The sequence below is a fragment of the Arabidopsis thaliana genome, chromosome 3, assembly GCF_000001735.4.
Source record: "Arabidopsis thaliana chromosome 3, partial sequence".
Taxonomy (NCBI): Eukaryota; Viridiplantae; Streptophyta; class Magnoliopsida; order Brassicales; family Brassicaceae; genus Arabidopsis; species Arabidopsis thaliana.
Genome location: NC_003074.8, coordinates 4,794,434 through 4,815,531, shown reverse-complemented (window position 1 = coordinate 4,815,531; position 21,098 = coordinate 4,794,434). Strand labels below are relative to the sequence as shown.

Here is a 21,098-nt window from a genome sequence, read left to right as displayed (position 1 = left end):
ACGAGGGTAAATAAACATCGCGAAGGGATTGTGGGGTTTGTTGCTGGGCGGGTCTCTTCCCTCGGCAGTTACCTTCATCGAATTCGATCTTCATCTTCTTCCTTCCCCAACTCTTTCAAATTCGTGAAAATCTTCCTTTAATTTCGACTACAAATTGATTGGAGGAAGCCCCCAAAACGTGAATTAGAAGAGAAAGAGAAAAGCGAGGAAAACGCGTGGTGACAAAAGATGCGATCGCAGCTGTTGGCTTGGCCGCGGCGGCGAGTCAGCGATGAGCGGTTGCTTGGTTGGTTTTCTCCGGCGGAGAATAACCGATTTTGAATGGGATTTAAACTGCAGATGAGCTGGATGCCGAGTCTACTGAGTCAAAAGCGTAGGAATGGTCCTCCCTTAGGGTTACGGAATCTCGGCAACACCTGTTACCTCAATAGTGTCCTTCAGTGTCTCACTTTCACTCCTCCTCTCGCTAATTTCTGCCTTACTCACAAACACTCCTCTCACTGTACGTTTTCTCCTCCTCCTTTCACACTTTAGGGTTATCGAAACTTTTTTCAATTGGAAGTTGATCATTAGCTTCTAATAGGTTCTGGAATTATAGTTTCTTATAGATACACTTGTTGTTTTGTATCTCTGACGCTTTTGATTGGTGTTCTCTCTGTTCGAGATTTTGATAGGCGACACATATGTGGATGGAGAGAGGAAAAGGGATTGTCCATTTTGCATAGTTGAGAAAAGAATAGCAAGGTCTCTTAGTGTGGATCTAACTACCGATGCGCCTAACAAGATTTCAAGCTGTCTCAAAATTTTTGCTGAGCATTTTAAGCTTGGTCGTCAAGAGGATGCTCATGAGTTCTTGCGCTATGTCATTGATGCATGCCACAATACGTCTCTCAGACTCAAGAAGTTGCGATACAACGGTAACGAGCCCTTTAATGGCAATAGTGTCGTGAAGGAGATTTTTGGTGGTGCTTTGCAGAGCCAGGTCAAGTGTTTGTCTTGTGGTGCGGAGTCTAATAAAGCCGATGAGATTATGGATATCAGTCTTGAGATTTTGCAGAGTAGCTCTGTGAAGGAGTCATTGCAAAAGTTCTTTCAATCAGAGATTTTAGATGGCAACAATAAGTATAGATGCGAGTCGTAAGTGATTTCTCTTCTAGTTTGTCTTTCTTTCAGTTTTTGTGGTTCTGTTTTTAACTGAAATTTTCAATTTGATTTAGCTGTGAAAAACTGGTGACGGCGAGGAAGCAGATGTCTATACTGCAAGCGCCTAATATCCTTGTTATCCAATTGAAAGTAAGTGTATCATGTTCTGTTTACAAAAGGTGGCAATTATTTTAGTTATATAATAATTTTAATGGATTTGCAGAGGTTTGGGGGCATTTTTGGTGGGAAGATTGATAAAGCCATTTCATTTGGTGAGATTCTGGTTCTCTCGAACTTCATGAGTAAAGCAAGCAAGGTACAAGATTCTGACACTTTCAACTTAACTTTAAGTGTGTTGCCAGTTTCTGTTAGTTGTGCAATGGTTCTACATATCCAGTTAGATGCATATCAGAATGTTAGGGGTTTTAGTGCAGGATGAATAGTTTACTGCAGCGTTTAACTGGATTTTCAACCTGATTAAGCCTTTTGACATGATTTGCATATAGAATATCGAATGAATTTGCAACGTTCATAGTTTTTAGGTTGGCTAAGTTTTATCCTTTGAATTATTGAGGCAGAAGTCTGACATCACTTTCAAGTATTGCTTTGATTATATCTGATTAGTTAAGAATGAGACAAGTTGGAAAAAAAAAAGTTAAGGTTGAGACAAGTTTGGTCAAGCAGCTAAGTTTGATATTATGCTTCTAGTCTATATCATGTTTTGTCATAGGCTGTTAAATATTTTGATTTATTGCTTCCAAGTTCTCTTACATGAAATTCAATATGATTATTAGTCCCTGCATCTACCTATTGAATCATCATAGTGCTCTAGCTTGTGAAAATTTTCTTGCTCTATGTAACTGTACTTCCCAATTCCTACTTTTTGCTTATTGGTTTACTCTATTAAAAACTGCAGGACCCTCAACCGGAATACAAGCTCTTTGGGATAATTGTGCACTCAGGATTTTCTCCTGAATCTGGGCACTATTATGCATACGTTAAGGTTCTTTTATGTCCTTTTTTAATTTTCAAGCAACTGGAACTCTCGAACTACTTGCTGATATCTTAACTGTCTTGTGTAGGATTCCTTGGGTCGATGGTATTGCTGCAATGATTCGTTTGTCTCGCTCTCCACCTTGCAGGAGGTTTTATCAGAGAAAGCTTATATCCTGTTTTTCAGCCGTTCAAACCAGAGGCCAGCGTCTGCTAAAACTCTGGTAACATCCAATGGGACTACATCTCATGAAGTTAATGGCTGTGAGACATCAAATCCCCAGAAGTTTATTGGGCCCCTTAATGGTTTCAACATGAAACCTCAAGCCGAGCAGTCCTTCCAGAAGGGTAACCTGGCTTCTTCAAAGCCCCATAAATTTATTAGGCCCAAACCACGAGCCGAGCAGGCCCCACTAGAGGATAACCTGCTTTCTTCCAAAGTTGAAAAGGCGCCTTTAAGGCCACATGCGAAAGTCAGTATATCTGTCAACCTTGGTGCCAAAAGGGTCTCTCCTGTCAATGGTAGACTTTCTTTCCACCAAGATGAGAACATAGCTCCAAAGGCAAACAAAGAGAATAGTGTATCAGTTTTGCCGACTAAAGTTAACTCTGGTACGGAGAGAAAGTTTGGTACTGAAAATGGTGGCAATGGAGTTAAAGAAAACGGCAGTGCACCAGGTAGTAGTAATCATAAAGTGGCATTGCATCCTCATGAGCGGAGTAATGGCTCCAGCAATGGGGGTGATCACCACAAGGATAACTTACATCCATGTGGAAGTAATGGCTCACAAAATGGAACTGCTCACCCCGAAACTGAGAGGAACGGTGTTAGTACCACCCAATCCAAAGGCTTGTGTTCTTCAACAAAGGAAGACCCCTGCATTTTGCTGAGAAAAGACGAATCATCTCGGAATGAACTTGAAGCAATAAAAGAGAGGTAACTTCGGTTTTGTGCCTTTGCTAAATACTCGCTATTATATTCCGACGCCATAGCTAACCTATAATTGATTGTGTTGCACATTTCCACAGCCTGAAAAAAGACGCGCTGTCACATCTACGTTCATGCGGATGGTATGACAAGGTTCTCATCTCCATGCATGCCAAGAAGAGATTGCGTACAGAGCAATCAGGTGGAGAAGATGGTAGCGACTTGAAGTAAGTGAAGCACGAATTATTCCTGTTCCCTATGATCTTCTCATACATTCTCTTCCTCTTACTTGAGTATAATAGCTAGAATCTGCATATATTGCATTTGGACCTCTTTTGGCTTCATGCTTCATTATAATCGTCATATTTAAATTCATGTTTTGGATGGTTGGACCTTTGTGCAGAAGGAGGTTGATTGAAGATGTGAAATCAAGTTTGAAATCACAGATTCCAGAGGAGTTGAAAGCAGATCTGGTAAATCGTATCTGGGAGATTAGCAAGAAGAAGTACTCGTGAACCATTGTTTTTTGCTTCAACAAAAATGACTCGAATCTCTGGAAGCATGAAGCCTCTACTTGGTCCCTTCACACACACACTCCTCATTCCTCATTTCATCATTGCTTAACCCATCCGGCTAGTCTGATTATACAGAGTGAGCGGATCGAGATTTTTTCCTGCGACTGTGATGATGGTGAAGTGAGTTTTTTTCTTTTCTATTATTATTACATTTTTGGAAGAGAGTAAAAGTAATTACCGGAAAAAAAAAGAAAAAAAAAACAGATCTCATTCTGTATAATATAACGCCTTCTTGTTTTTTGCCTCTTATCGATGAAGCTTTACACAAATATACAAGTCCTGTGGAAATTTTTAGTATAAGAACGTTCTTGAATTTGTGTATTGTATTTGTGGTTTTTCGTTAAACATATTAACATCGGACATGGTTTCGTGCTTTCGTTCCAGTAAAATATATGGATGGTTCGTTGGTAGTACATAAAAGGATCGATCATAGATGATTCAAGAATGCTAATAAACAGAAGTGATCATAAAATAATTCAAGAATGCTAGCAGGAAAACATTCAACAACGCGAAGTAGATAAAAAAACTCTGATGCTGAAGAGATTACAAACAGATCATCTTCTTTGGTATTATTGAAAAAGAGAAAGAAAAAAATGCATTTTGGGATGGCAATTGAATGCTCTAAGAAGAAGAGACTCTGTTGATCTTGGCGTAGTGAGCAAGAGACCAGGAGGAGGAGCCTGGACAAGAAGAAGAGAGTCTCTCTGCAGTGGCTCTGACTAGTTCATCAAAGTCAAAGTCTTCCTCGGAGATTGTTGTCAACATGTTCTTGAATGGTTCTCTTGTCGCCGATATAAACTTAGCCGGAGCCACCTCAGTAGTGAACCTGGAGGTCTTAACTGTTTCCATTGCTGATTGAGATCTTCTGAATCCAAAAGAGAATGTTGGGAGAAGAAAGCTTCTTCGTTGCGCATGGGAAGGAAAAAAGAAAGAGAGAAATGAGAGATTGTTGGACAAGATTATTTGTGAAGGGTTTTGGTGAGAAGTGATGAAGTGAATTTATAGAGAGTATGAATGGAAGTGTTAAAGCACTTGCATGATTGCATCTACAAAAGGACAATAATATATGTGAAAGAGAACTTACACTCCCGACAAAATCAAACCTAATTTTCAATGATATGATTTTATCTTTAGATATGCACAATTAATCAACCACCATATTTTACACACACGTAAAAGAAAATAAAAAACGTTTTAATTTGGCACCAAGCTTAATTATTTGGTAATCTTCAATGTCAAGTAAGTATCAATGTACCAAATTACAACCATCTCTGGCTTTGAACCTATACGATGAAGAAATCATTCGATTACACAACAACATATAAACACCACCAAAACAAAGATCAAATGATCCAGATTGTATCTGTAAACACACTGGTACGGATGTAAGATCAAGTTAAAAGGTACCAAGTTGCTTTCAAAAGGGAAGACGGCCGGTGTGGGGGCTCTATTAGCCTTTATAGCTTTCAATTTCTTTTCTCAAATAATAGTTATATACGTTTCCATCCTTTACTTGTTTATCGTTTAAAGATCATATTTATCTTCAACTTATAATTCCCAAGACTACAGAATACAGTATATATTTCTATTCAGATTTAGATAAAAGTGGCTCAGTGATTTAAAACAATTTTTGTTTGCTAAATTCAAGACTATGATTATCACAGATTCCTTTTTTCTAATCCTCTTGATATGTGGCTGTATGATATGATACGTACCCTGTAATATAACTATATAATGATTTTCTAAACTTCTGGAAAAGAGAAAAATTGACAGCAACATGCATATATAATGGTAACAACATATCATAGCCAAATGAGTTGGCCAACCAAAGATTTGCCAAACTTTTAGCATTAATTCGTGAAGATGACATATACATACATTCATACACTAACGTCTCTTACTAAATTCAAAAGCCAAATTGCAGGGATTTAGGTTTTCATTGTTCAAGTATAATTAAAAAATTTGCTTCTTCTTTTTCTGATTAATTATTTTGCAAGTTTTATGATCATCCAATTGAAAATAAAATAATTAATTAACATTTGGATATTAATCTTATTTATGCTGAGAAATTTTTAACATATTCAGTTTGAAATCAAACTTTTCCAAATTAGACATGTTCATTTCACTGTTGAAGTTAATTTGTTGAATCAAACTTACAAATGGATGTTAGCGTAAACACTTTACCAAGTACAAACTAGTCACTTAGAAGAAGAAAAATGCAACCATCCACATATTAAATGGCCCGATGGGACAATTCAGGTAACATAGTTGTTAGACGTCGTACCATGTATAGCTGCTTTTAAAAATTGATACGTACGGTAACATAGAAACCACAGAAAGAAAATAAAACTTAAAGGACCACCTCTATTATATGGCGGAGAGAGGTGGCCGCGCCAATACGGCGTCGCATGGGACCATTTTGCTACTTCAAGTTTCCAGCCACCGTCTCATTTACACATTAAAAGGTTTATTTTGGAATCTTCCTTATAACCCATGATGAAATTAGACTTGTGGCGGTAAGTCACTACATGATAAACCAAATTCACTTTACTTGTCCTGTGAACTATGAACTATCTTCTTTTAGTTTCTTGATTAATGACATAGTAGTTGTAGTTATTGATTCATTTAGTTCTGCAAGCAAACTTGTGAACAAAAAGCTTGAAAGAATCTTCTTATAGCTATGGGAAGAAGCTTAGATGAGTGTTTATGTGTTTGGACAATGGACGACTTTGGCTTGAAAGACTCCTCTTATAATCAGAATCACCTCTTATTTTCTGTCTTGACTTGTGAACGTTTTCTTATTCATATGATCACTTCATTGACTTTGAATCAAAGCACATAATGTGAAAATCTAAAACAGCAATATCATTATGGTCCTGATTCCGAATAATCATACAATTCAATCAAAAAAGCAACAATGATGAGTAAATCTAAGAGTTCATAGACCTTCAAAGAAACGCAAATGGTCATCGAATGTCTCAGCATGCCTTATCTTAGTGATCGACCCATCTTCTTCAACCTGCAAAAACAAACAACACATTGAAGAAAATAAGTTCAAATTCATGACAATTTCTCTCGGGATCTTGATTCTCCTGGAACAAGAAAATGTGTTGGTACCCAGTATTCCGGAGGACGCATCTTGAGATTGTAAGTGGAAGCCATGCTCATACAGTATGCACCAGCGTCATGAACCACCAGACCAGCTCCCTGTAATGAATACAATAAACTCATAAGATTCCACATTACCTGAGCTTCCAAACAGAATCATATCCTTATCATACCTGTGGAGGAGTGGGAAGCTCTCTGTCTTTGCCCAGGAAATCAGCAGATTCACAGACAGGACCCACTACGTCGAATTTGGTAACCTCTGCTTCAGCCGGTGGAGGAGAGACCAACTCAATGTGCTTTTGAGTTAAAAACATGAACAAGAGAATGTTTAGCTATAGCTCAAAGGGGACCAAAATCTGCAGATGCTGTTGTGAGAAGTATATTTGTTTTTACCTGATAAGCATCATAAAGACTGGGACGGATAAGCTCAGCCATACTTCCATCAATGACTATGAAGTTCTTAGTTCCATTCGTCTTCACACCAGTTACATGGTTGACGAAACAGCAAGTGTTTGCAATCAGAGATCTCCCTGGCTCGATTATTAGATTCAGGTCTCGTGAAAGAACAAGCTCTCTTACCTGGAACACATCAAGGATTGTAACAATTCTACCATCCCACTACTTTTGAGATCAAATGAACGAAAGAGATGTTGTTCTTACAGTGTTGATGAGATCCATGGGTGTGGGAAGGACAGCGCCGGCATGGTAATAATCAATCCCTAAACCACCACCAATGTTCAAGTAACTAACTTCAAAACCTTGACGCCGGATCTCGTCAATGTATTCTATCATGAGAACTGCCGCATCTCTGAATATATCCACCTGGAATAAACAGAACATACGCAAATACGTAGAGCTCAAGAGTTGAGATCTAAGGACGGACCAAAAGCAAACACTAAACAGAGAGCAATCCATATTCATCTGATTACATCAAAATACAACTTTAAGCAACTATAATCAGAGTGTTACCTTAGTAATGGTAGAGCCTAGATGGCAATGAGCTCCAACAAGCTTCAGCTCTTTGGGATGTGCCTTGACCTGATCCAGAAACCATTGAAGCTTCTCGTTCCTGATACCAAACTTTGAGTTCTTGTTCCCAGTAGCAACATATGGATGCACCTGAAAAATGTATAAAACAGAAAAGCTCACTAACTAATATCCAAGACCAATTATGTTAGACATGATGCTAAAGTTTAAAGTAAATTTTAACCATACCTGAGGATCAACATCAGGATTGATACGCAGCAGTACATTGACCTGCTTACCAGAAATTCTTGAAGCTTCCACAATGTTATTCAAGTCAAACTCACTATCGACATTAACGAAAACACCTTCTTGAGCAGCTAGAACTAAATCTTCCAAAGACTTGCCATTTCCATTGAAAATGCACCTATTCATTTTACACCAAATCATACCATTCATATCAATACTGATTCCATCAACAAGTCAAACACTTTGTTATAGGGATGAAGTTAAAGCTCTCTAAATCAGATACAGGGCAATAATGGGTAAATAAAGAATGTTACTTTGTGGGATCGAAACCAGCACGAAGAGCAAGTCTAAGCTCATTTCCACTAACGAGCACAGCACCACAGCCTAAACTTCTCAAATGCTCCAAAATTTTAAGATTGTTATTAGCTTTGATAGCGTAACCAATCACAGAGCTCACTCCTTCCAATGCTTCTTTATAAGCCTCGAGGTTTCTAGTGATCTGAGGTTTGCTATATAAGTAAAAGGGTCTTCTCTCCACTGACTCCATGATATCCTCAACTTTAGTTCCTTCACAATAGAGAAACCCATCTGATGATTTCTTGAAACAGTGATCGAACTTCGTCACGGTTTTGGACGAGTTTTGAGAAACGACGGCGGCTTTCACGGAGAGGCGTTTAAGTGGCTTCAATGTGGATTTAAGAGACAAGACAGGGATGCTTCTGGAGCGTTGTGAGGTTTGGTTCTTCAGTTGGTGTGGATTGAGAGACGAAGGTTGGGAGAGAAATTGAGTAGCTGCCGCCATTCTCAGGGTTTTGTGGCTTTGATACCCGAAAATAAGGTGAAGAAGAAGAAAACTTCTCAAAAGCTGTTTTTGTGAATTTTGTGTATACAGTCGAGCTTGTTGGGTCTCTGAATTGGTCTGGCCCATTTTCAAGGCCTTCTATGAATTGGGCCGGACCATCATCAAAGCACTACCATTGGCGGAAAAAAAACACTGAAGTTTCTAGCTAACAAAAATAAAAACCACAACTAAGGTTCATTCAAAAAAAGAAAAAGAAAATTTAATGATCTGCTAGTGAGTATAGTTTTCTTTTCCTGAAAGTGTCATGTAAAGTAGAATATAAATTGCCGACGTTAAGAGAGTCTCTAGAACTTGTAAATTTTTTTGAAGAATGCTTAAACGTATTTATTTTAGCTTATACAAACATGCATATATAGAATCTGATGAAATTATAATGGGCTACTATTCCCATTTCCCACTGTAAAGAGTAAAGACCATTCTCTTATTAATATTCCACTTATCCACGAAAAATGAAATTCCTCTACTGGTTTCTACGACCATCTTATATCTGTATTTCTTTGTCTTACTTAATTACAAATTTCTGCGGCATAAAGTAGTGGAAAGAATATTAACTATGCGAATTAAATCGGAAAATGTGGTCAGCCCATTAGATTATATTCTTTGATCCCATCTTTTGGATTCTATTCTTGAATTAGGGTTTTGGTCAAAAATCCCAGCCATGCATATAGAAATGGAATATAGAAATTAAACAATATAATATACTTATTTTGTCGCATTTGTATATGTATGCCTATATATACCGACACATCTCGACTAGGCTTTACCACACAACACAAGAGTCACGAAAGAGGTAACACATTTGAAAATAAGTAGCTCGTGATCGAAAGAATATTGTAATGGGAGTCTTTGGTTGTATCAGAGGGTCTTGCATGAAGGAATAACGAATGGAATTGAGCCAAGGATGACTTGCCGGTTTAAACCCAACCGGTTTATGACCATTGATTTGGTCTCATTCACAATCTGTTGATTCGTGTCTGGCAAGTTGACCTTGGCTCTGCTTCGTTCTCTATTCTTCCATGTTAGATTCCAGATATACATTAGTCATGAATCGGACTTATCATGTCACATATATAACATATAAACCCTCCAAATGTTACTTTTAATTCGATGTTTAATTTGTCTCAAAATTAATCACCTCGTTAATTAGTCTTTCATGCTTCATAAGTTTTTTTTTTGTTTTTCTCAGTTAACTTCTTGTAAATCTGAGAAACTTTCTTGGCTATAGATATAAAACAAAACAGAAAAACTTTTTCGTTTTTTCTTTCACTTTGAACTTTTCGTTACAAATTAGAATCTAACATCACTTTATAAAAGTATTATTATATACTCTCTCTTTTCTTTTTTCTTATTCCCCTTATAATCCAGAAAATAGAACAATTGTATAAGGGAATATATATACACTTTTGGGTAACTATATCAAGCAAATGTAAGAAGTGAAATCACTTGGGCAAAAAGTGAGTTCGCTTATTAATATTATACCTTTGACCCTTCTAGTTATCCATTCTACACTTTGGAACGCTTACAGGTGAAAAAAGTGTACAATTTTATTTAAATGACCTTAATACATTAAGGAAATGACATTGGTTTTTTATTTTGCCATTCGAACCTCAGATTTGCGTGGTAATTTCAGCAAATAACTTGGTATATATTTTCTCCTGAAAGCACACTATTTAAGCACGCTGTCGTATGCAATACTCATGATACATAACCGTTATTTTGCCAAATGAGAGGTATTTTACGTACCACACTAGTTTCTATTATCATTTTATTCATTTATAACAATTTCGTCAAATAAAACGCTGTTTTACCAAGAGATACGTTATTAAATCAACAATTTCGTTGAGAGTGATAAAGTATTTTTATTATTTTTTTATTAAATTGTAAAGTCTTTTGTTGTCTTTAGATTTTTCAAAAACTCAGAAATGAAGTACTTGATGTAGCCCAGGTTTTTTTTTTTTGAATAAATTTTGCATTCATTCAAAAAAAAATAAAAAAAAAATTTGCATGAAAATCACCTTCCCTCTTATATCTCAGTTTGCCACCATATTCATATATGGTGAATTAGGTAAATATACTAATCACCTATTTCACCATATATATTAATGAGGTAAAATTAGTACGTCAATTGTTATTCTTTAGCAAAAACATGTATATATACGGTGTACTGCTAACAAAAGTAGTTGAGATATATCTAACAGTATTACTTTGTTTTATTTTCTCAATACCCATAAATTTTAGTCACGAGGTAGCTATAGTTTGATACTCGTATGCTGCTTGGAGAGGTGACGCGTGGAATATGCAAAGGTCGATACTAAAAATCTCATTTTGATGCGATAACTAGTGTTACGAATTCAATACTATTCACATTTCAACTATTCAGATTCTATTCGTTCTGTCTTGACGGTTGTCAAAAAAACAAAAAATAAATATTTATATGGTCGTCCTATCCTATGTCATTTACTATTATAAAGTAGACTTAAGCGTACATAATGTTCTTGAAATAACTTAGGTAAAGATGTCAACATGGATGGGAGTCTCTGCTTGTGCAGACGGTCCTTCCTAACATGTGCAAAAAGTATTAGACCATTCATGTGAATGAATTTTCTTAACAAGGATTGAGAGAAAATAGTCCATACCCGAAAATCATAAATGAATAAACAGACAACCTATATCATTAATTACGAAGGCCTAATCACATCTCTTTACTTCTGGTACGTAATACCAAATTTGGAAAAAAAAATGATTAAAATAGAGAAAAAGAGTCACCTAAAATTGAGACTGGTGACGTCATATAATCACATGATTATATTGAATGCTTGAGCGACTGTTTTGTCGTTTATGACTTTAAACACTTAACATTATAAAAGACAAAGACAAAGATCTCTCTATCCTTAAACACCAAAAAAAAAAGATGGACAAGACTGATCAAACCGCCATTGACGAATCAGCTTTAGTGCTTAATCGCACTGAGAAATCGGCAGAGGCGGTCCTGCGAGTAGCATCAATGGCTCTAAGTATTACGGGTCTCGTCATCATGATCAAGAACTCTATCTCCAACGAATTTGGCTCTGTTTCTTACTCAAATATTGGAGCTTTCATGTTCACCTTCTTCTATCTCTCTCTTTCTCTTCTTGCTTCATTAGAGCGTAATCAATCATAACCTTTCCTTTTTTTTCCCTTATTGTAGGTATTTGGTGAGTGCTAATGGCGTTTGTGCTGCTTATTCTCTTCTCTCGGCTCTCGCAATATTAGCGCTTCCGTGTCCAATAAGCAAGGTCCAAGTCAGGACATTGTTCTTGCTTGACCAGGTGGTCACATACGTGGTTCTAGCGGCTGGGGCTGTATCTGCAGAGACGGTTTACTTAGCATACTATGGAAACATACCCATTACTTGGAGCTCTGCTTGTGACTCCTATGGATCCTTCTGTCATAATGCATTGATTTCGGTTGTTTTCACATTCGTTGTCTCCCTTCTCTACATGTTGCTCTCGCTTATCTCTTCCTATCGACTCTTCACCAGATTTGAAGCACCCTAAACGAAATCAAAGAACACAAAGAAAACAAAGGCAACAAGCGTGACAGAGGAATAAAGATATATGTCCTATTTGGTTAAAGTGAGTAATTGAATATTAAGGTTTTTCGCTAATTACATTTTTGTCTTATAAAAAAAAAACGCATTTTCTTTCAGAAATTATATCATATTAAAGTTCGCTATTGTTTCGTAGTCGAGATTATAACGCGAAACATGATTTTATAATTTTTATTTATCTCTTTTAAGTTGTAGCCTTTTAGGATGGTCTTTTTGGATTTAATCGGTTGAGCTATGGGAAAAGCTTGAACGGTTTTATTCCTCAACGAGCTTGGTCTTTGAATTCGTTAATCAAAAAGCCCATTTACCATATATGGGCTTAGATTGCCTAATAAGAGACTCTACCGATATTTACTTCAGTCAACTAAACGTCGGCTGTTTGACTTTCGGAAGAGTAATTGTAGATTGAAAGGATGTGTTTGTGTCCCTTTGTTTGTTGGTGGGTAATGTTAATAATTCATAAGTAACGTTAATTATATTTTAATAGCTACTAGTTAGATATTTATTCATATACTTAAATAATTTCAACTTAAAAGTGGGCATAGTTCAATGAATTTGAAAACCCATATGTTATGTTGTTTTATTAGATAAAATGTTGTGGGCTCCAAGGTGATGATTAGGACCTTCTGTTATGTTTTGATCACAATGAACGTTGGTACATGTGATATGACCATGTCAAACTTGTTGGATTAATCAGGTAGCTTGATTAGGACACACTAACTATAATTAATAATTGAAACAAATTTAATCATCGTAATATAAAAGAATTCTAACTAAGATGCATTGCACCTCAAAAGGGAAACTATGGTTTACACGCCAATGCATCTTTTCTTGACGTTAGAATGAGTCCGATGCATTAATACCGTAGTCTCGAAACGAAGAATTGTAAAAGAATAGTTAAAATATTGACAAATTAGGTCAAGAGTTTATGCAAGTCCTATCATTTCCTTAAAACGTTATGTGTACTATAAGTTTGAAATGTGAAGTTTTATAATGTGCTACTAAATAATAAGTGACATAAAGTTTTTTTATATATTTACATTCTCATGGTAGGCACGGATTAGGTAATCTCAAGACTATATAAAGTGACTAATGTTTGTATAACTTTTCATATATAATATATATATTATGTTATAGACATCATATAGATGAGAAGATTTTTCTCTTTCTGTTACAAGTAGTTGTGGCAAAATGCAATTATTCATCACATGAAAGGTTAGCATTCTTTTGTCTTCAAATAATGGTTTCTCTAATAATTATAAATACAGGTTGGATTCTTTGCTCCCACATCTATTATTATTGTTATTTTCTATGTAAGTTCTTGTTGTTGTTTTCAATTTACAGTGTATATATATTATTCATAGCATCTGAAATTGAATAAAAACAAGAAATCTTTAATGAGAATTACTTCTTTAGTGATATATTGAAATAAAATAGTGACGTAATACTTATATTTCATATTGTACTGTTTATTCACACTAGTATATTGTAAAGTAGGCTGCTTGATCAGAAGTATGAAAGATAAGGACGTATTAATTATGTTATTATCACGTTCATCGTAACATAATATGCCAAACCACGTGGTTAAGTAATCGAATCCCATTACTTGAAATGCAAATCGCTTAATGTTATATATTGTCATAATTGTGTTCAATTACCGGTTAACACATACTACTTAGGGGAAGATCCTCGTGTTTTCCTTTTTCCTGAGATCTTGGGTTTAATTAACAATTTTATGTTTCACGATTATGTTTTGCAACTTGCATCATGTAATTTATGTACCGGTCTGATCTGGTATATATCTGTAGACAGTAGTAATTCAACGATTAAATAAAAGAGTATATAATATAAAATTGTTCTTTCTTTTGTCTGACACCTAATAGAAAATTGTTCTTAAGTGAGCATAAGCATATTCTTTGAACAAACTACACCTAAACCAATCATTAATCTATGTATACTCTTCTCTATGCGGCCGGTTATGTCATCTACTAATCGTCGAATGTCACCTGTTTGGTTTCTTGTTTATAGATAGTAACTCCATGTATCAATCAACCTGATCAACGAGCAGCAAACCACTAGCTAATAATTTGATAACTTCAATAATTGATTGGAAATATAAAATATTTTTTTTAAGATGGTATTATATAAAGGAAAAGGGGTTTTCAAAAATTTTAAAATATTATTTTTAGGTAGGAAATAAATGAGAATTAAATTATTGGAAGAATTATTAACCTAAGTTATAAATTAGTTTAAAAGCAGAGGCCCACAGATATGTGATTAGAAAACTAATTTAAAAGCGACAAAGATGGGTCCAATGTTGGCCACGTGGCGGACAAAGTTAGACTTTTTGAGCAAACGTGGGTCCCGCAACGGTAAGAAGCCTTAGTAATGGCCCATCACATGGATCCATTTCCCATATTCTCTTCAACATGCGAATCCCTCATAATATTTTGACCCACGACAAAAAAAAAAGGAAGATATTATTTTAGTTTTAATACTACTAAATAAAAATTATTAATATTTGTAGTATAAAATACTTCCATAATAAAACTGTTGCATGTTATATGAGGTGTTAAAAAAAAAAAAAAAAACTATTACTTTTTAACAAAAATACTGAAATCATTCACAAAGAAAGATACATTGTTTCAGAATCCACTAATATCATAATTTGTCATTAACATACAACTTCTAAAATAAAATTTAATTCCCAAACACGTTAAGAATCAAATGCCCATGCATGATGCATTCGTAATCTCTTTCTTTTACATCAAATTTTGATAGATGGAAATCATGAGATAGTTTGTACTAGAATACGTTGATAATTAATATTTTTTATTATTATTGTTTTGGTTATAATAGGTTATAAGAGAGAGTAGTTTTATGTCCAAAATATATTCGGTAGCGACTCAAAGTCTAATATATATTGGGTAATATGTTAATGATACTCGTTAGAGTAGACTGTCAAGTGAGTACACGTAAGTGTGATGATGCTAACTTCGATAAACGTTACAGCCGACAAGCTGTTACTGCCTCTTTAATGCTCACAGACTCCCCCAATTAATTTCACTGACCTTATGTTTCTTCTTCACTTCCAGTTTAGTTTTTATTTCAGTATAAACTCCATCTCTCTTACCCACCTATTAAAAACTAAAACCAATTGAAAAAATAATTCAAAATTTCTTTTTTGTTTTTCCGTCAAGAATATTTCCCCCCCTCTTTTAATGCATCTTATAATTGTTATGAATTATATATATTTATGATGATATAATTGTAAATGCGTGATTATTATCGACCGACTGTATCAACTGTATAACTGTTTAGTTTTCTTAAAATATGCACCATCGTCGGTGTTTGATAAAATAAACATGTGCTTGCACACCCAAGATTAGTGATAGTTTTAGACTTTCATACGTGATTAATAGTTGTTTAATACCTAAAATCACATAATAATAAATGACCCGTTAAGGTCAAACATATCATCACTTTCCCTTGTCATTTCCCAACTTCCCAAAACCCCCAAACATAAACTTTTTTAAAATCATTTTTTCAAATAACTAATTAACTATCAAGTCTCCAATGTCTTCTTTATAAATAACTCAGAACTCTCTGCCTCAAAGACACACAAAAAAAAAAGTGAATCAAGAAAGAAAAAAATGGAACAAGAAGATTTCTATTTCCCTGACACCGATCTTGATCTCAGCTTCACATCCACCACTACCGACCGTACATTCGCCTCCTCGAGCGCTCGCACAAGTCTAACATTAAGCTTCAACGACAGACTCTCTACTTCCTCTGCAGTCACAACCTCATCCACCTCCTCCTCCTCCGTCAACCACCGTCGTCATGATCCTCACTGGTCAGCAATCAAATCAGCAAAACTTCTCTCCTCCGACGGAAACATCCACCTCCGCCACCTGAAACTTATACGCCACCTCGGCACCGGAAACCTAGGCCGAGTGTTCCTCTGTAACCTCCGTGACTCTTCCGCAAGATTCGCTTTAAAGGTCATCGACCGTAACTGTCTCACGACGGAGAAGAAGCTCTCTCAGGTCGAGACGGAGGCAGAGATCCTCTCCTTGCTGGACCACCCTTTTCTTCCTACGCTCTATGCTCGTATCGACGAGTCTCACTACACGTGTCTCCTCATTGATTATGCTCCCAATGGAGACTTACATTCCTTGTTACGCAAGCAACCTGGTAACCGTTTACCGATTCAGCCGGTTAGATTCTTTGCCGCCGAAGTTCTCGTTGCATTAGAGTACCTTCACGCAATGGGAATCGTATACCGCGATCTTAAACCTGAAAACGTTTTGCTTCGTGAAGACGGACACGTCATGTTGTCGGATTTTGATCTTTGTTTCAAATCCGACGTTGTCCCTACTTTTAAATCTCGTCGCTACCGGAGATCTTCTTCATCTCCGTCGCTTCGTCGTAGAAGAAGCGGTTGCTTCTCCGTTGCTGCGGAGAAAAAGTACGAGAGAGAGGAGATTGTTTCAGAGTTTGCGGCAGAGCCTGTAACGGCGTTTTCAAGATCTTGTGTCGGAACACATGAGTATCTTGCGCCGGAGCTAGTTTCCGGCAACGGACACGGAAGCGGAGTAGACTGGTGGGCGTTCGGAATATTCCTTTACGAGTTATTGTACGGTACGACGCCGTTTAAGGGAGAGAGTAAAGAGCAAACACTGCGGAATATAGTATCGACCACTAAGACCGCGAGTTTCCATATGGACGGTGATTTAGATGAAGCTAGGGACTTGATTGAGAAGCTTTTGGTTAAGGACCCAAGGAAAAGGCTAGGATGCGCCAGGGGTGCGCAAGATATCAAACGTCATCCGTTTTTTGATGGAATCAAGTGGCCGTTGATTAGGCATTATAAGCCACCGGAAGAAGTTAGAGGTCTTGTGATTAAGAAGTCAACGAGACCACATGCTAGTCACGTGATTGCCGTTTCACCGCGACGGAGAAAATCGTTTTTGTGGAGGGCGTTGTCATATTTACTGCGCGGTAAAAGCTCTAGTGGTGGGAGTAAAAATCAGAGCAATAGTAATTATTATCACTATGTGGGCAAAAGCTACGCGAGTCGCAAACGCGTTTAAGGCTGTCTCACGCTTTTTTTTTCTTATACGATTTTAGGGTTAAAACAACAACAAAATATAGAGGGCGTGTATATGATCTGTGTTAGAGTATGTATACGATAGAATATTCAACGATTTTGTATATGGAAGTGATACTAGTATATATTGATCTATTTTTCTATCTTCGTCTATAATATTAGCAAAGAAATGCAAACTCAGTAAATGCACTTGTATTTGTATAGCTTCATGAACATTTTATTGGTCAATTACGTGTTCGAATCGGCCGTTGGAAATTAACACCACAATGAGGAGTCTTGAAAATCTCAAATTCGAACACTAATGATAGAAAGAGACTAATTAACATGTTATATAGTTTCCAAGCCAAAATTTGTTAGTAAATTTTTTTTCCCTGGATGGACCTCTTTTTTTTTTTCTTTCAAATTGAATATGTATTCCAAAAAAGACAGGTGAAAATGAAACGTAACAGTAAGATATTAGTTACTTTGGCTCAATTGGTTTCAAATATTGGTATGAATATCCTAGCGGTAGGGGTTCTAAAGCTAGAATTTCATTCTTTATTTTGCATTAAACGAAAGAGAGACTTTATCGGTTGATTGAGTTAGTTGAGAATTTTGATGACGTTATTTTTTTTTGGACAAAAGAGAATTTTGATGATGTTATGTAAGGAATTTAGTAATCCAACGATGATGGTTTATTAGTAGTTGACTGGAGTCAAAACTTAGTTTTGTTCATCCTTCGTTCGATTTTTTCTATCGTTGAGTCAATTGACTACAGAATTCAGCTTAACATGACGAGCTTATTATATCCAACGACTTTACCCATTCTTTCCAATTAGTTGAACATTATCGAGTAGTCAAAAATTAAATTAAAAAGAAAAAACAAAATAAAGCACACTTGCAAGTTTGCAACTCAACATAAATGAATTCTATAAAATTATTAACTATTCTTTATTATATATACTTCTTATTATGTAGAAACTAAGTCTAGAATTATTAATTATTGTTTTCTATATCTTATTATATAAAGTACGGTTTCAAAAGTTACTAACTCACGAGATCAGGACATGTAGTAAGTTTAACGATAAGATGTTTACATATGTTAATAAAGATTTAACTTTTCTTTTCTTATAAAAATAGAAAACTTAAAAAGTAAATAAATTTACATATACTAATTTTATATGTCTATAAATATATAAAATCTTACTATATAAAGTACGGTTTTAAAAGTTAGTAACTCACAATATCATGACACATATCAATTTTAACGATTTTAGATTTTGACATCTGCTAGATTTTTTTTTTTACCTTTTTCCTAAAGAAACTAAAAAAATAAAAATATTTATAGATATTTAATTTATATGTTTATATCTAAAAAATTATCTTATAATTTTTTTAACTAAAATGGAAAACTAACAATAAGATGTAGTGTATAGAATTAAATTATATTTATTAAAGTAAAGTAGATATTTAAATTGTATTGTAAATCGAATTTGTAAGATTGAAATTTGGTTTAAGGAAATACTAAATTAAATAATAAAAAAGTATGTGACTTACTATTTAAACTTCAAATATCGTTAATAAGATGGAGTGTATAAGGACCAGATAGTTCAGATTACTCATGTGTATAGAAAAACTAATCGCATACTGAATGGATTAGCAAACTATGCATTTTAGTTACCGCTTACTCTGCAATTATTTGATGTTAGGCCGATAGTTGCAAGTTCGACATTGTTAAAGGATACACATGGGATGTTGTTTTAAAAAAGTGTTCGAGTGTACTTTTCTGTTATGAATAAATCATAGGTGGCTTTTGTTCCATACACATTATCAAAAAAGAAAGATGGAGTGTATAGAATAACAAGATAGCTTATTATGATGAAATATATAATTAAAATATATTGTAAAATTGAATGTGTATGATTGAAATTTTATTAAATACAAAAGTTACTAAATTAAATATTATAAAAAGCGATGTAAATCACTATTTACTATTTGAAATTTAAATACTATTAATAATTATTTGAATAAATTTATATTTTATACCCGTCTTTTTAGGCGGGCCTTAGCTAGTAACTCTATAATGAATCGGGTATAATACACTCTTATATACACGATTCCTTATAAGTTTTAGAATTTGTCTAGTTAATGGTTCACATAACAAAACTCCGTAATAATGGTTAGTGTCCTAAGATCCATTTATATTCAAAATGGACTGGGGTTATATATTGGGCCCTGACCGTAAAGGCGATTCCTTCTCTATGGTCCATGCATTTGCGTGAGAAGAGGATGATATCCTTCAATAGTTTATTGGAACATGGTCGTACGTATTCATAAGAAACATGATAATCAAAATTTTGATACTTGTTGGGCTTAGAAGCCTTAGAATCGTAGACCGACAATGGTATATATTGTACTATATGTATTTTTCAGTGTGTCTATTTTAATATGTACAAAACAATGTGACTGGTGAGGATATAAATGTACGTGATCCAAATCTGTTGTGATCCGGAATTTGATACACGATAAGTGATGGAGAACTGATTAGAAAAATGAGGAAGAAATCAAGAGCGATTGATTTTGTTCTAGCAGCTGTAAAACCGCTACGAATGATAGAGAAACGGAAACAATCACAATCTCTTTCAGATTTTTGTTTTCGTAACTTAATTATGACAATGGTTAAGGTTAAGGATAATGTATTTAAACCCAATCGGATATGGTTGGTCCGACCACAATCTTGAAAATATATTATAGTTCATATTACTTTGTCTTACCGGTTTAGAGTTTAAGTAAAATAAATTAGATTGTTTTAGAAAATTTTAAGTACTTACCAAGTTATAATAATATAAACCAAATAAAATTCAACTGTAACGTTAAAAAAATAGTTTGACAGATTTTTACATATTATTGCTCAGTAGGTTTGATCGAATGCTTTTATGTTCTAAGAGATCATCCAGTTTTCAAAATCTTGGTTAAAAATATGAAAGTTAGAGATTAAATTAAGAGAATCGAACCAAACAAACCTACTCAAGTGGAGAAACCGAAGATAAGATTGCCGGTTCCATGTTCCCCTAAACCCAATCTCAATGCTTTGTCTTCTTTCAACATCTCTCCTCTATTTAAGCCCACCTTTCTCCCTTTTCTACTTTATCTTCTTTTCTTTGAGTTAAATATTGTGTTGAAGCCTATTAAACAATGTTAACCATTTCTTGTGAGGGTTAAAAAAACAAATAATATGAATAAACAGCTGTGTTTACCGCGTTTCTTACATTTAAATAAAAGTACACAAAGTAAGATCTTATCAGTTTCAAGACTAATTTATCTATTTATAAGATGAAATTAACTTTTGGCAGCCTACAATATATAATAGGTTAGACAATGATAGAATAAAATATTTATGTACAAAGTTATGATTTCATGAAAGTATAGATCTTTGGGAAACCCAAAACCAGCCATGCATATATCCCAATGTCAATGCACCTAAAAAATCAAGACCATGTTCATCTCCTCTTATTTTACTTCCTTATTATTTACGACACCTCTTTCTTCTTTTTCTTCTATATATATACTCTTCAAATCCTCTTCTCCTTCATCAC

General features: G+C 35.0%; 5 protein-coding genes and 1 non-coding gene across 6 annotated transcripts; 4 read left to right on the top strand and 2 right to left on the bottom strand.

Moving 5' to 3' along the window:
• Nucleotides 1-16: 16 nt before the first annotated feature.
• On the top strand, nucleotides 17-4,046 carry UBP25 (ubiquitin-specific protease 25). The gene is made up of 8 exons (NM_112299.4): nucleotides 17-502; nucleotides 675-1,137; nucleotides 1,218-1,293; nucleotides 1,367-1,459; nucleotides 2,060-2,146; nucleotides 2,226-3,073; nucleotides 3,166-3,291; nucleotides 3,468-4,046. The coding sequence occupies exons 1-8, from the start codon at nucleotides 322-324 to the stop codon at nucleotides 3,577-3,579; spliced, it is 1,986 nt and encodes a 661-aa protein (NP_566486.1). The 5' UTR covers nucleotides 17-321; the 3' UTR covers nucleotides 3,580-4,046.
• Nucleotides 4,047-4,050: 4 nt separating this feature from the next.
• On the bottom strand, nucleotides 4,051-4,644 carry AT3G14395 (uncharacterized protein). The gene has a single exon (NM_112298.5). The coding sequence runs from the start codon at nucleotides 4,486-4,488 to the stop codon at nucleotides 4,261-4,263; it is 228 nt and encodes a 75-aa protein (NP_566485.1). The 5' UTR covers nucleotides 4,489-4,644; the 3' UTR covers nucleotides 4,051-4,260.
• Nucleotides 4,645-6,098: 1,454 nt separating this feature from the next.
• Nucleotides 6,099-8,862, bottom strand: AT3G14390 (Pyridoxal-dependent decarboxylase family protein). The gene is made up of 8 exons (NM_112297.3): nucleotides 8,274-8,862; nucleotides 7,963-8,137; nucleotides 7,717-7,866; nucleotides 7,408-7,569; nucleotides 7,141-7,326; nucleotides 6,921-7,043; nucleotides 6,757-6,846; nucleotides 6,099-6,658 (listed from the first exon to the last, which is right to left on the bottom strand). Exons 1-8 carry the CDS (start codon nucleotides 8,759-8,761, stop codon nucleotides 6,578-6,580), a joined length of 1,455 nt encoding a protein of 484 aa, NP_188056.1. The 5' UTR covers nucleotides 8,762-8,862; the 3' UTR covers nucleotides 6,099-6,577.
• An 819-nt stretch (nucleotides 8,863-9,681) lies between these two features.
• Nucleotides 9,682-9,848, top strand: MIR169f. The gene has a single exon (NR_141591.1). It is a non-coding gene; the product is annotated as a microRNA ath-MIR169f precursor (primary transcript).
• Nucleotides 9,849-11,063: 1,215 nt separating this feature from the next.
• AT3G14380 (Uncharacterized protein family (UPF0497)) lies at nucleotides 11,064-12,580 on the top strand. Its single transcript, NM_112296.3, has 2 exons — nucleotides 11,064-11,920; nucleotides 12,009-12,580. Exons 1-2 carry the CDS (start codon nucleotides 11,733-11,735, stop codon nucleotides 12,355-12,357), a joined length of 537 nt encoding a protein of 178 aa, NP_188055.1. The 5' UTR covers nucleotides 11,064-11,732; the 3' UTR covers nucleotides 12,358-12,580.
• Nucleotides 12,581-15,919: 3,339 nt separating this feature from the next.
• Nucleotides 15,920-17,704, top strand: WAG2 (Protein kinase superfamily protein). Its single transcript, NM_112295.4, has one exon. The coding sequence runs from the start codon at nucleotides 16,064-16,066 to the stop codon at nucleotides 17,504-17,506; it is 1,443 nt and encodes a 480-aa protein (NP_188054.1). The 5' UTR covers nucleotides 15,920-16,063; the 3' UTR covers nucleotides 17,507-17,704.
• Nucleotides 17,705-21,098: the final 3,394 nt, after the last annotated feature.